The sequence below is a fragment of the Cryptomeria japonica genome, chromosome 2 (genome assembly GCF_030272615.1).
Source record: "Cryptomeria japonica chromosome 2, Sugi_1.0, whole genome shotgun sequence".
Lineage (NCBI taxonomy): Eukaryota > Viridiplantae > Streptophyta > Pinopsida > Cupressales > Cupressaceae > Cryptomeria > Cryptomeria japonica.
Genome location: NC_081406.1, coordinates 167,340,151 through 167,354,254, shown reverse-complemented (window position 1 = coordinate 167,354,254; position 14,104 = coordinate 167,340,151). Strand labels below are relative to the sequence as shown.

Genomic DNA, 14,104 nt, shown 5'->3' with positions numbered 1-14,104 from the left:
ACCGGATGAGTGTCAATTACCAACAATTTTGAGTACTTCAGAGATTGAATGTCACAAATAAATTCTTCTTAGTTCTTGCACGGAGAATCTAGAGAATGAGCAGAGTTCGTAGTAAACAAAATCCTTCAATCTATGAACTCCCTCTCACCCTTGCATGTATGCAAAATGTTATAGAAAAGTCCAAACACGTGAACTGCTCTGCAAATGCCACCTATTCAATCACCAACTACTCATTTCAAGGTAGATGTATATACCCTAAACTCTAATGGAAACACTAATTGCCAGCTATGTACAACGTCCTGCAGAACTAGTAATTACAAGATTTTGGTTTTCATCCCCTTCTTCTATATATGTGCCTTCTCTTGCATCGAATTTTGGAATGTGTGTGCATCCTCCAACAAAACCCTACCAAAACACACATGCCACAAACAGTCTTTAAAGCCCGATCACATTTCTATATGGAAATTGAATTAAAATTTTCCAAAGGGAAAACTAAGCGATTCTATTGGTTGTGTAGAACATGTTTACTAACTATTTAATGCAAACCCTCCCAATAGTTTCATGTGGGGCAGGAACTAAAAAATGTCTCCTAAATACTATGTGCCAAAATATTCATGAATATGAAAATTTAATAACCTTGGTTGTAACCACACATTTGATAGCTAAAATTGAGCTATCTAATGTAGGAATCAATGTATCAAAGTCTAGAAATAATTAGAATTCTATGTAAACAAGGAATTGATCATACTCAAAGAGGCCATATTTAATATGAGTTTTTTGAAAAATGTTAGATGATATATTTTATCTCTTTATGTATTGAAATAATTATTTGTTCTTTTTTGTCACAAGCCCATATTTTTATTCTTAAAACTTTGATAATTATGTATGTACATAGAAATGGAAAACCATGAATTTAAGGTAATTTAAGCATGGACTAAAATCTAATAAATGTTTGTTTAATTTATAGATCAAAGAACTTATGTTGAAAATTTTGTTGCAGAGATCTATCATACAATTATTTTTCCGGCGAGTTTCCTTTATGGATGAAAAATACAAAACAAAAGTAAGCATATCAAATAATTTATCTTTAATTTTCACCATACATGTCAATTCACCAAATTTTATTGTAAAAAATTATGTATTTTTACAATTCTTTTATTAATATAATATAATAACATATTTTCAATAAAATATAATAATAATTTAACTTTAGATGTATAGAATCCTTGAGCTAGTCTTATCATATTTGCAAGAGTCTTCCATAAGTTATCTTTACTAATTCAAGCCAAAAACAAAATTCCTTTATTAGATCTATTTTCCATAGATATTTGTATTTCAATAGGATTCAACATCATAGCATCATTATAGATTTTCTTTTATTTTGATCTAGGTTATATTTAACATAGATTTGATGGTTAATTACTAATCCCTTCAAATCTACAGGAATTTGATAGAGAATTCATTTAACAAGAATTCTACTTCTGAAAGGTTTTCTTCTAATCTATTTGAACTTTTAAATTAATATATATTAAAATTTATTTGGTTCTAAATAATATACAAATTTAATTTAGTCCTTTTATTTATAAAAAAAGGAATTTATAATTCTCAACAATCACTAAAAATATGTGTGTTCGTATTGAAAATGAATTGCTTTCAGCGGTCAAGATTATCTTCAAAGAGGATTCAAGTGCAAAAACCCAATGTGTGAGTTCATCTATAACATATTTTTATGTTCTATTATCATAAATACTTATAGTAATTGACATAATATTAGCCTTCATTAGAAAAGTAACATGAGAAATGTGGTGGTATGATAAATGTATAACTATTTTCTTCATTTTTTAAGACATTAAATAAAATTATTAACATTAATATGTGACTAATATTAGTGAGTTACTTATCAATTAGAAGTTAATTGTAAGAAAATTGTCCCCTCATTTGTCCTCTTCTAGGTGGTATAAGCTAGCAAGGTAGTGGGAGTTAAACAATCTTTGAGATTTATAGATTCTCTTTTTGAACTAGTATGTGAACCCATTTGACAACTAGGTCCATAAGTATTGATGATAAGTAAATTTTTCTCTTCTTAGTCATGTAAAGAGTCCTTTATGATAACTTTAACCTCAATGTTAAATTTTTAGGTTAATTTTTTATTAATTTTTTAATCAAATTTCATAAAAAAAATTCTATGTTATCTCTAAAGATCTAAATTATTTCTTCTCATATCCTTTGTTGATGTTAGTGTTGATATGTTACCACTAATTTATATAACTAGTTTTGTGTGTTAATCCTTTGTAATGTGTTGGTACAATTATTTAATTTCATCTTATCATATGAAGTTTAGTTAGGTGAGTTATTTTTATTACTTAGGTAGGATAGGATAATTGATTACTATCAATGCCTTCTTTCATTGGTTTCTACATTTCTTCTTATTCTCTTAGAATTTAAAACTTAGTTAAAGCAATCCCCCATCTTTTCATTTTCTATCTCTTTCTTATCCTCAATAGATTTAGAATCTATAGTTGTAAATTAGATATCATTCCTTTCATTGAATATAAAATTTTGATATTAGCATCAAATGTTGAATAATCAATTCTTATTTTATGATTAGCTACTATAAATTTAATCTTACTTAGAATATCACTTTTTAAATATTCTAAAATGTTATTAGATTCATGATATCATAACTCTAGTCCATTTATATTTTTTACTATAAATAAATTGTGGAGTTCGATGGTATAAATCTAAGCTCACCACAACGTTTAAAAGGCTTGAGAAAATTAAGATTACATTTTATTCAAATAAAATAGGAGATCAAGACTATTAGTTACAAATATAGGAATTTAATCATAAAATATGACATAAAACTTATAAATAGTCTCAAAAACCCTAATGTTCATATCAAATTTGTATAAGTTCAATGCTAGTACAATCTAAAGATTTTTTTTTTATCACAATCCATAAAATCCATACCTTATTTTTTTTTATAAATTTTTTTATAAAACCTATAGTTTATACAAACTCACAACCTACACAAGTTTCTAATAGATAGAAATACCTCTTGCTAGTAGATAGAAATAATTCTTGTTCTACAACCATTATGCCACAAGGGCACCTTCAACACCCACAATGTATCCCTCTATAGGTAACCAAGTAGCCCAAAAGTACTATGCAACCAAAAGGTGTATTTCGACATGTAGGTAATGATTTACCATTAGAGATTAATAATTTCAAACTCTTACTCAAGTTGTTCATATGTATAAAGTTATTTTCTAATCAAACAAAAGGTGATTTTACAATATTTTTGAAAATTTAAAAATATTTTATTCTGGCATCATCATCATGTTGGAATAAAATAATTTTCTCCTTCCCTCCCAACCCAACCCTTCTCCCATATAGTTTTTTTTTTGTTGCTAAACTTTAGAGGCTCCTTTCTTGTTCATTTGTGCTCCTTTTCTTAAGTAATTCTTGAATAGCACCAAATACATTGAGAGGGGAGGGGCGTGAATCAATATATTGTAACTTTTTCTTATTTCAAATTGAATCAATCATAATAATATCATTTACTTAATAGCAATAATTATGCACATGAGAAGAACACAATAACACATGATATTTATGTGGAAACCCTTATAGAAGAAAACCACAACATAATATTTCTCATATATAAAATATTCTTACAATTTTATAGACACTAACATCATCAATTCATAGGATCCAACCACCAACCCCTACACTTTAAGGCACTCAACTCTTTGGGAAGCACAAACTATTAAATGAATAAGTATTTTCCTTCAAACTATGTCTTCCTCAATAGATGACAAACTCTTTGTATGCCTTCAAAAATGTAATTATACATGTCATCTAGCCTATATATTTGATACAATAACTTTCAAATATCATATATTTCATACTCATAAATTTGCCCATAGATTGGCTTACTCATTCTCTCCAACATGCTTCTGCAAATGAATGGTGTAGCATTTACACACAATATATCTTTAAATGTTGCATCTTAAAATATACTCAAAGTCAATCTATTATCATTGTATTTTTCTCCTATTATATTTTGAAGCTTTTTGTTGTTTTCATTGATTTTCATTATGTTCTTGATCACAAAATCTGCACATAAAATCTTTTCAAGATCTTCCCATTGTCTCCTTTCATTTTGGATGATATTACATTAAGAAACACCTTCAAATCTTATTTCAAGTCTTCGTATACTTATTTCAAATCTACATGTATCTCTTACACCGATCATCTTCTTATATTTGTATATTTCTTATAAAAGATACAACACTTCACAATGGATATATATGCCTTCCAAAGGAGGTGTCCTTTAAATACATGTATTTTTGTTACTACTTGATTACTATCCTTATTAATTGTTGCACTTATTTAAATAAGCACTACATGTAATATATACACGGTTTCTTATTATTATTTTTTAATAAGTAAATAGCTACAGAGGGGCAGCACCCTTGTATTAAACAAAAAAAGAGAATACAAGGCCTGATTCAATGAGAGTGGTAGGGGGAAAGAATCAGGAAGAAAACCCCCTACCTTAGCTCTATTCCTTAGACAAGAAAGACCATCCCTAAAGGCTGGATGAGTACAAACAGATACAAACCTCTTAGAGATACAGAGGTTTTAAGACAGAAACAGACAATCACAAAAACAGAGAAACTGGAGGGCATAATGACAACCGGAGTCAAAGGGAGTCGTCAAAAGCATCCTCCACAAGTGCATTAGCTGCATCCAGGACAATAGGACATTCTATGCCACAGTTCAAATGAGTTGTAGATTCTACCTTTGCCTTAGGGAGTCGATATTCATTTGGGAACCAAACCTCGCCCAACCCAAACCCCCAGTCATTTCCATCCACCAAATCTCCAATCTCCAAAATCCCAAAGTCATCAACACCCGCTAGCTCTTCATCACAAAGAAATTTTGCCCTCCATTCCGAAGTGAAATTGCTTTGTATGCTAGCCGCTTTAAGCATGAAATCAATGTTTCTAGAAATGACAAGCCAGGTTGCTTGAAGAGACTCAAAATCCAGAGAGTTAACAATCACAAGCTTCCTCACCTCTACTCTGTTGCTCAGGGACATATAGTAATTTTGGGGAAGCAGAATTATAAGATTGGCATCAATATTGTCCAATACAACATCAATTTCCCCCAACAGGTGATGCTTAAACATCATTTGAGTTAACAGTTTTGCTTACTACTTACTAGTGCCCATGTAAATTATCATTGCAAGAAAAAAAGCAGGGATATCGGCATTGGCTCTATACCTATGGTAAGCCATAAGGAATTCCTTTCTCAGAATCCTCTTAGGCTGTGGAGAATAAGAGGATGCCGAGAGAAGAGGACCTCTTGCAGACATCTGTCTATGATTTTTCCCAAGAAAGTCATCTGGCGACAAGTAGCTTCAAGGAGGATTGGGGTTTCCATAGCAAGTCACCGAGAAAGGAAAGCAATTGTTTGATGGAAAGAAAGGGTGTTCCATTATTAAATAGCAAGACATCAAACTACAGAATACGACACCCTGCGATTAATTCATGCCCATTAAATACCCACATGTGTAAGAAGCCAATATCCAAAAAACCATTTGCGCCAAAGCTCATCAACTTGGTGTCGACCGACTTTAAGCACCAAGTGATCATAAACAAATCTTGAGAGGATATAGTCATAACTAGATATTAATTAAAGTACAATTATATTTAATTGCCACGGGACCCAAACACTTATCAATGATGTCGGCAATGCGTCACATCTCATTGATAAGAAGAAACCATAACAGGTTAATAGGGAAGACAGTCGTTCTAACCACCAGAAACCATGACCATAAAGTTGAGAGGGGGTAGAGTGGCTCCCAAGGAGAAAAGCAGTGATTTGCATCACAACCGGTAGTTGTGGAAAGAAGTCAATCGGAAAGTGTGCAACCATCAAGAGACCCAACCAGAGAGCACCCCCCTCAATGGAAAAGTGAGGATAACATGACAACCGGTGGAAGCAATACCACATCATCAACCGGCCTAGCAGAAAACCATAATTGGTGGATGTTCAGGAGGGGTCACTGACGGCTATAGCCAATTTAGAAATTCTATCAGCTTCACCATTACCTTCCCTATAGATGTGGCTAACCCGAAATTCAAAAAAGGTGGCTAGCAGCGCCAGGATCGGTTGAAGCCACTAGTTAAGGCACCAACTAGGGATGTTATTACAGCGGATCGCATTAATCACATTTAATGAGTCTCCCTCCAGATGAATTATTTGCACCCCTAGCTCCTTCCCTAACTGAAGACCTCTTAAAGCTGCTCTGAATTCTGCTTCATTATTAGTAGCCACTCCAATCTTTTCAGAGATTTCTTTTATACAAAGACCATCAGATTCCCTCAGAATACAACCAATAACACTTTGGCCTGGATTTCCTGTAGAAGCACCATCAAAGCTTACCTTGCTCCACCCAACCTCTGGTGCATCCCATTTCACCCCCACTCTTGGATTAGTCTGATCCACCAAGGTACCCAAGCCAAAAATAGATGGAATGAGTAGGTTTGGAAGAACCAGCTTAATCTTACAATCCCAGCCCGTGTACAAATTTTTCTTTAATGTTTTGGATTGGGCAGTCTCATTTAGCAGCTCAGTCAAGTGGTTCTCAATTTTCCCACAAAGAGACAATAGGCTCATTTCTTTACCCTGGAAGATTCTACGGTTCCTTTCTTTCCAAATTTCCCAAATCAGAAGTGATGGAAGGATAAAAAGGAAATCAGCAAAAACAGCCTTACTTGTCGGTTTAGGCCATTGCAAAAACTACTTATCCAGCCCTGATGGGAAGGGCCCAAAGATTCTCAATTTTCCCATGAAATGCCACCAACAATGGCTGGAGAATTTGTAGTGGAGAAGGAGATGATCTGCAGTCTCTTCCTGTTCTAGACATAAAGTACATCTGCTGGGTCCATTTATACCCATTGAATAAGGAGCCCACTTTGGGAAGGAGGTGTTGATGCCAAAAAAGATTAACAGGCCAGTCTTTCTTATCTATAGCCACTTCTTTCAACTTGTAACCAAAATATACTTTGTATTTACCATCAAAGGAACCGCACCACCTAATAATGTCCTTATCAGGGGAAGGGATAATAATCCTTTTACTGAGAATGTCCGTAAACAAGTCTTTCTAAAGCTGATCCAAGTACAGAGGATCCAAGGAGTTCCATTTCCATTTAGCAATACCATTTTCTTGGATCGAATAACCATAATCACATATATTGTGCCCCAAAGGAGACAGGTTTCTACCATAATAGGTTGTAGAGAGGGGTTGTGACATAGGGCATCTTCACCAGACCAAGAATCAAACCAAAAGGAGGCATCCCTGCCATTCCTGACATCCCAGGTAGCCTGATCACTTATGATTTCCCTGTTGTCCACAATAAAATTCTAGATAGCCAAGCCTCTGGGAGGATTGTTAATAGTGAGAATCCTTTTTGGCTCCAAGGAGTCCAGATATTTATGTTTCAAAAGCCTTACAAATTTCCCAAACCAGTTTAGCACCCATTGCAAAATTCATAATCGAGATTTGGTGAATGCCAGCACCCCCTACCTTTTTTGGTTGGCAGATCTTTTTCCAAGCTACCAAAGGAAATTTTCCTTTGTCGTCCGAACCATTCCAAAGGAACTTTCTCATTAGAGAGATCAATTCATCTTCAATTGCCACCAATAATCTCAGGCAAGCCATGGTAAAAACTGGTAGCGTAGATAGAACCGACTTTATCATTGTGAGCTTCCCAACAGAGGATAACCACTTGCCTTTCCAAGTTGCAAGCTTGGACGTGCACTTATCAATAAGATGCTTCCAGTAGTGAGTTCTGTTACTACCAATGAAGAGGGGGGTTCCAAGAAACTTCCCTGGGAAATTTGCAACTCTGAGATTAAGAATCCTTGATAATACAGCTTGTAGGTTAATTAGAGTATTGACAAAAAATACTTCCGATTTGTGCTAATTGAGTTTTTGCCCAGAAGCCAAACAATAATCATCAAGGCATTTTTTAATTGTTCTAGGTTCCCTCCTATAGGCCAAACCAAACAGAATAGTGTCATCGACAAACTGCAAATGAGTCAATTTTTCAGCCCCTGTTGCCACATTGACTCCAACCCAATGATCATCTTGTTGAAGAGCTCTTATTGATCGACCTAAAGCTTCAACCATTATGATAAACAGAAATGGTGATAATGGATCACCTGGTCTGATCCCTCTTGTTGAAGAAAAGAAGCCATGGGATGAGCCATTAACCAGAATAGAGAATTTGGGGGAGGAGAGAAAATTCATAACCCAAGTGAGCCATTCCTTGCAAAAGCCAAATTTATTAAGAACATCAAATAAGAAATCCCTGTCCACCATGTCATAAGCTTTCAGGATGCCCAATTTTAAAATCATACAGGAATCCTTGGTGAAGCGTTTCATGAGAAATGATAATGCCTTCCACAATGGATCTTCCAGGGGCAAAACCACTTTGTTCATCTGATATGATGTGTTTAAGGAGGGGCTTCAATCTATTAGCTATGATCTTTGTTACAATCTTATATACGGTATTACATAGAGCAATGGGTCTAAAGTCACTCATTTGTTGTGGATTTTGCTTCTTCGGGATTAGAGTCAAAAAGATGTGATTAATGGCACCTAACATAGTCATCTACTTTCTTGATTCTTCTATTGTAAGATGTAGATCTCAAGAAATGATATCCCAGAAATGATGGAAGAAAGCAGCAAGGAAGCCATCCGGGCCAGGAGTCTTATCCGGTTTTAGCTGGAAGGTAGTATTCCTTACTTCATCAATCGAAATAGGAGTACATAGAGCTATATTTTGATTATCGGATATAACAGATGGGATTGAGTTTAGAATTTTGGCTCTTGCTTCATGATCAATCTGATGATCACCATTCAACAAAGAGTCAAAGAATCTTATAGCTTCCTGTGCAATGTCCTCATAATTCTTGACAGTGACTCCATCCAGTCTCATAATCTCCGATATTTTGTTTCTATTTTGAATGGCAATGGTCAACCGGTGGAAGAATTTGGTTTTTTTATCACCTTCCTTTAGCCATAACTCCCTTGATTTTTGATGCCAGTGGATTTCCTCACACCAAAGGATTTCATTTAGATCATATTTGAGAGTATTTTCTCTAATGAATAGATCCTCAGTCATTCCTGAAGTAATAATAGAGTTGGTTAAGTCTACCAGATCAGCCTTAATTCTTAATTTCTCCCTACGAATATTCTTGAAATGGCTCTTATTCCATTCTTTGATCTTAACCTTAATATACTTGAGCTTCTTATTGAGAATGAATAGTCTAGAATGATTCCCAAAAACTGGTTCATTCCACCAAATAGCTATGAGATCATATAGCTCAAACACTCTAAACCACATTTTCTCAAACCGGAAAGGGGTAGCTCCCTCCACTTGACCCATGGCGACCTCCAGACAGATCGGGTAGTGATCTGATCCGATAAGCGGGAGAATCAACGACTCTAAAGCTAAATTTTGACCTAACCACTCACTGGTAACAAGAAACCAGTCAAGTTGTTCAACAAAATTAGTAAAACCCACTCTCTGGTTCATCCATGTGAAAACTCCATTTTTAGGAACAATGTCTAAAAGGTGATTCTTCTCAACAAAATCCAGAAAGTCCTTATGGGTCGTACCAGTCCTCTGAATGCCCCCACTTTTCTCAGTGCCAGAAAGGATCACATTGAAGTTCCCAGCTACCACACAACTACCATCGGTAATACTGTTTAGTTTGAAGGATAAGAGATCCCAGAGAGCATGTTTGTCACTAGTAGTAGATGGTCCGTACACATTGAAAAGATTGAAATTCTCATTCCATCCAAGAATAGTAACCAAGCAATGTTGCCAATACTTATCTTCCCCAACAAGTGATATCCTAACATTCATGGGATTCTAAATGATTCCCAAGCCACCAGAGGCTCCATCCGATTGCCTAAAAAGCCCATTCCGCTATTTCCAAACTCTCATTTTAGCATCAATCTCAGCCTGGCTCCATTTAGTTTCCTGCAGTAGCCAAATATCTCCTTTGGTGTCATCAATCTGACACTTAATCAAGTGTCATTTGTCAGGCGCATTGATTCCCCTGACATTCCAAGATAGGAGTTTCATTGCTCCTGGGGAAGGGAATTTCCCTTCCCTAAATTAAGTTTGGTTTGATCACTGGCAGCACCAGCCACTGCTAGCATAACTTTTTTGGATTTGCGCCCCCGCACACCTTTTGGCTTAAAATTTGGTTTGTCAATAGTTGAATCTGACTTCCCAAAACCTTTTAAAGTACCCTCCAATATAAGATCAAAGTCAGGTTCAAAGTCTTCCTCCCCCTCCGAGGAGGAGGTTTCAATTTCCCCGTCTTCCAATTCAATGCCTATCGAGGAGCAGATCTGCCCTCCCATCTCCCCCATAGTGCTAGTCTCCATACCCGAAGAATGAAAAGTGTTGTCTTCAATTACCAGTTGAATCCTGGGTACAAAAGGGGAAGGTGGAAGTGAATCCACTAACTTGGATTCAATGTCTGCCTATAGGGTTTTAGTCTTTTCCAGAAGTGTGAGAAGATCTTATTGGCTCTCGCTTTGACCAAAGAAGGGAGGAACTATGATCAAAGGAGTTACCTCCATTAGTAGAGCATTCTCCTTATCAAGAGTATTATTGCAAAAAGCTTCCCCGATGTCAAAGGAAATAGGAGGTTCTGGTTGTAGTTTTACCTCAATAGGAGATTGCATACAAGAATAACTTCACTATATCGTAGCTGAAACATCACAACTAATACCGGTATGATCTAAGGAAAAGCATTTAGGATGAATATGCAGCTGATCTTCTCTATCAATCTTTTGGATCTAGATCTTCCCCGCCCCAATAATTCTGACTTCGTCAGGGATCTTGGTGATTTGATCTGTGCTAATACAAATTCTGAGGAAGCTTCCCCATAATTTATCCTCCAAAATGTCATCAGCTGATACAAAGGTGCCAAGGTCTTTGCATATATCCTTAATGACATCAATGTGTAATAATTTGAGGGACAATTGTACAATCTTATCCATACCTTGTTGTCTGGCAATATATGCGTTCGGGGGTTGAAATTGGGCTGCTCATCAATGATATGAACTTCAATACCGTCTAAGATGTATGGACCTTTGTTTTTAGCTTGCCATTTCTCCTCATTGCTCATAAATTCAATCATATAGAAATCATTCAGGAGAATATTAATGTTAATATCCTTACCCCACTACGCTCTACACCAGGACTCAAAATTGTCCTTAACCCACTTACCACCACCCCACTTGATGAAAAGGCAAACCTCAAGCAAACTCGACCTAGCAGAATTAATTTTATTTTCATCCAAAAATATTGTAGGTCTTGAGGTTTTTCTTACCGATTTATGAAGACAGGGTCGCTAAGGGAGGGAGGTTCCTCTTCAAAAGTTAGAGTAACTTTCTTGGTTTGACCAAGGGTTCCAATTTTTAGGACGGAAGTTGGATCTCCAAAACCTGGCATGGTCATCCCTTGAGTTAACTTGCCTAAAGCACCCATTCCGCTTTTGGAAATTACTATGATCAATCGAGGGAACCAAAGAAGAGTCAGAGTGAGGATTGCCTTTCTCGAATGTCGCGTCAGAAATGCTAGATTTAGGTGGATACCAATTTTGAGGGGCCTCAGAAGCAAGATACTTAGCCTTGCGAAACCAGCCTTTGTCATTCCAAGTGAAACCATTTTCCTTCCACTTAAGTGGGTCAATAGGGCATTGGTTGCCACTTGAATAAGGATTTCCATAGTTTAATCACAGTCTGGGATATCTATTACCCTGAAACATATCTGCTTTTCCTCCATTAACCGATTTTTGAGCAGCATGCAATCTACCTGTCTCAATGGGGAAGGCAATATCCACTTCATCGCTCCAAGATCCAACCTTCGTGGACTGAACGCCAGGATAGCGCACATCAGTAACCTTGCTCCTATCACTAGTGCCAATCTTGTTGCCATCCAACGCCGCCATTTCACTCCGCCTCCAAAAGATCTAATTTGATATATTTATTGATTTCACGGCTTCTTATTATTACTTTTCATTGGGCTAGTACTATTGCAATCGGTTGCACTCAATTTTCATTTTCATTATTAACCAATTGCTTTTCCACCAAGTAGAACTATGAATTTTTTATTTTGATATTTTTTGTCAATTTTTAAATAGTTTTTTTTTTTTGGATAAAAGGCATTAGCCTGAAATATATTATATAATAAGATAAGAGTTACATAGTAGAGAGTATTTAGACAGAAAGAGGGGAAATATGCACCCTCAGAAGGCCCCAAAAAAGACACTTAGAAAATATGAGTGCTTAATCATGCTCCCCAAAAAGCTTCAAGCCATATACAGACTGAGTATAGTAGTTGATCTATAAACTGGGACTTTAAAGTTTCCTGAACTTAATCCAATTACATATTTAAATCCCTAATCGCAACAGTAATGCGCGGTTATGTATTTCAATCATTGAAATTACTGAAAACTGAGTTATGCTTCTTAAACACTTTAAATAAGCTATATGTAATAACATTCACAAGAGAACATAAAACTGAAAGAAATGAGAGAACAAGAAAGAGATGGAAGCGAGATGCAAATAGTTTGATAACGGAGTTCGTCCTTGAGGACTACATCTCTAGGTCAACTTCTCAATTTAGGACCGCTTTGTTAATATTGTCAAGCAATAAAAATGCTTTGTTACAATATCCAAGCTTCACCTGCATAAGAATTTCTCACAATCTCTCACAAAGAATCCTCCTACTTTTCAAAATTCTCTCCACCTTCAAGTCACCTGAATGACTTTGCAAAATTCCTTCATTCGGAATGAATTTACAAATGCACATACCCCCTTTAAATACATATTTTTTTCTATAATGGAGGCTTAACCACCATAATTACAAAATACCCCCCTTTAACAAATAATCCTCATTCATAACCCCTTTTTGCCTTTTATGTTTGGCTTTATTCAATTTAGGGGGTTGGTTTTAAACAATTCAGGCTTAAAATAGTGTTTAAATATAACAGTGCCTATATCCATTTTTAAGCCACTAAGGTGACGGTGGCTAAGTCTTTTAGCGGTCGGGAGGTTGGGAGTTCAACTCCCATCGCTCATATTTAATTTCGTTGTTTTAAGACGTTTCAAATGATAAAGAAAAGCGATGGCTATATTAGGCTAAAGCCAACCGATAGGTGCAACTGTGGGGTGTACCCATTCCCGATAGGCACAGACAAAGAGGAGGAGAGAACAAGCAACTTAGTACACTATACATGAGCAGTATGTCTAATTCGAGTACAAAAATACTTCCCATTTGAAGACTCCTCCAAAGATGCAACATCAGAAGGAAGTGGGAAAGATAATGAGAACCTATGAGGATCCTCCAAAGCATGCTTAATAGAGTTCCCATATGGCGTCGAGCTTTATTAGAGCAGTAGTGCACATATGGTCCCCAACAGTATTTCTATTATGATGTATCCAAGTATAGAATGGCCAAGCGGAGCTAGCCCTCAGACCATTTATCATGGCGATGTGGACAGATCTGGACACAGATTCTTCCAGAATTTAATTTCTGCTAAGAAACCCGCCAATTAGTAGAGGACCAACAAAGAAGTTGTAGTCTACAAGTGTATTTGACAGGCTATCCCAACTGTACAATGAAGAGTGCACAAAAGTCCCAATGAGTAACTTAGTTAGGCTAGCAGAGCATGAAAGATCCATAATAACCGATGCAAATTTGGAGACTGCCTCTGAAGGAAAAATAAAACGGTTCTCCTGTAGCCTAACAAACTTTTGTTAAATCCCCTAGAAAAATTTTGTTAAACTATTCTCAAAGTGGAGTATCACGTGGTGCCAGGTGGAACCACCTGGACCAGTAACCATTTCTGATAGGCACAAACAAAGAGGAGGAGAAAACAAGCAATGTAGTACACTATACATGAGCAGTATGTCTAATTCGAGGACCAAAATACTTCCCATTTGAAGACTCCTCCAAAGATGCAACATCAGAGGGAAGTGGGAAAGATGATGAGAACC

The 14,104-nt window shown here is 36.0% G+C and overlaps 1 protein-coding gene across 1 annotated transcript in view; it reads left to right on the top strand.

Moving 5' to 3' along the window:
- Positions 1-954: 954 nt before the first annotated feature.
- Positions 955-14,104, top strand: part of LOC131065965 (probable LRR receptor-like serine/threonine-protein kinase At1g53430) — a 63,176-nt gene continuing 50,026 nt past the window's right edge. Inside the window, exons 1-3 of the mRNA XM_058000579.2 lie at positions 955-1,063; positions 1,444-1,488; positions 1,658-1,704. Coding sequence (XP_057856562.2) covers positions 1,044-1,063; positions 1,444-1,488; positions 1,658-1,704 — 112 coding nt within the window. The 5' untranslated portion in view covers positions 955-1,043. The remainder of the gene's footprint in view (positions 1,064-1,443; positions 1,489-1,657; positions 1,705-14,104) is intronic.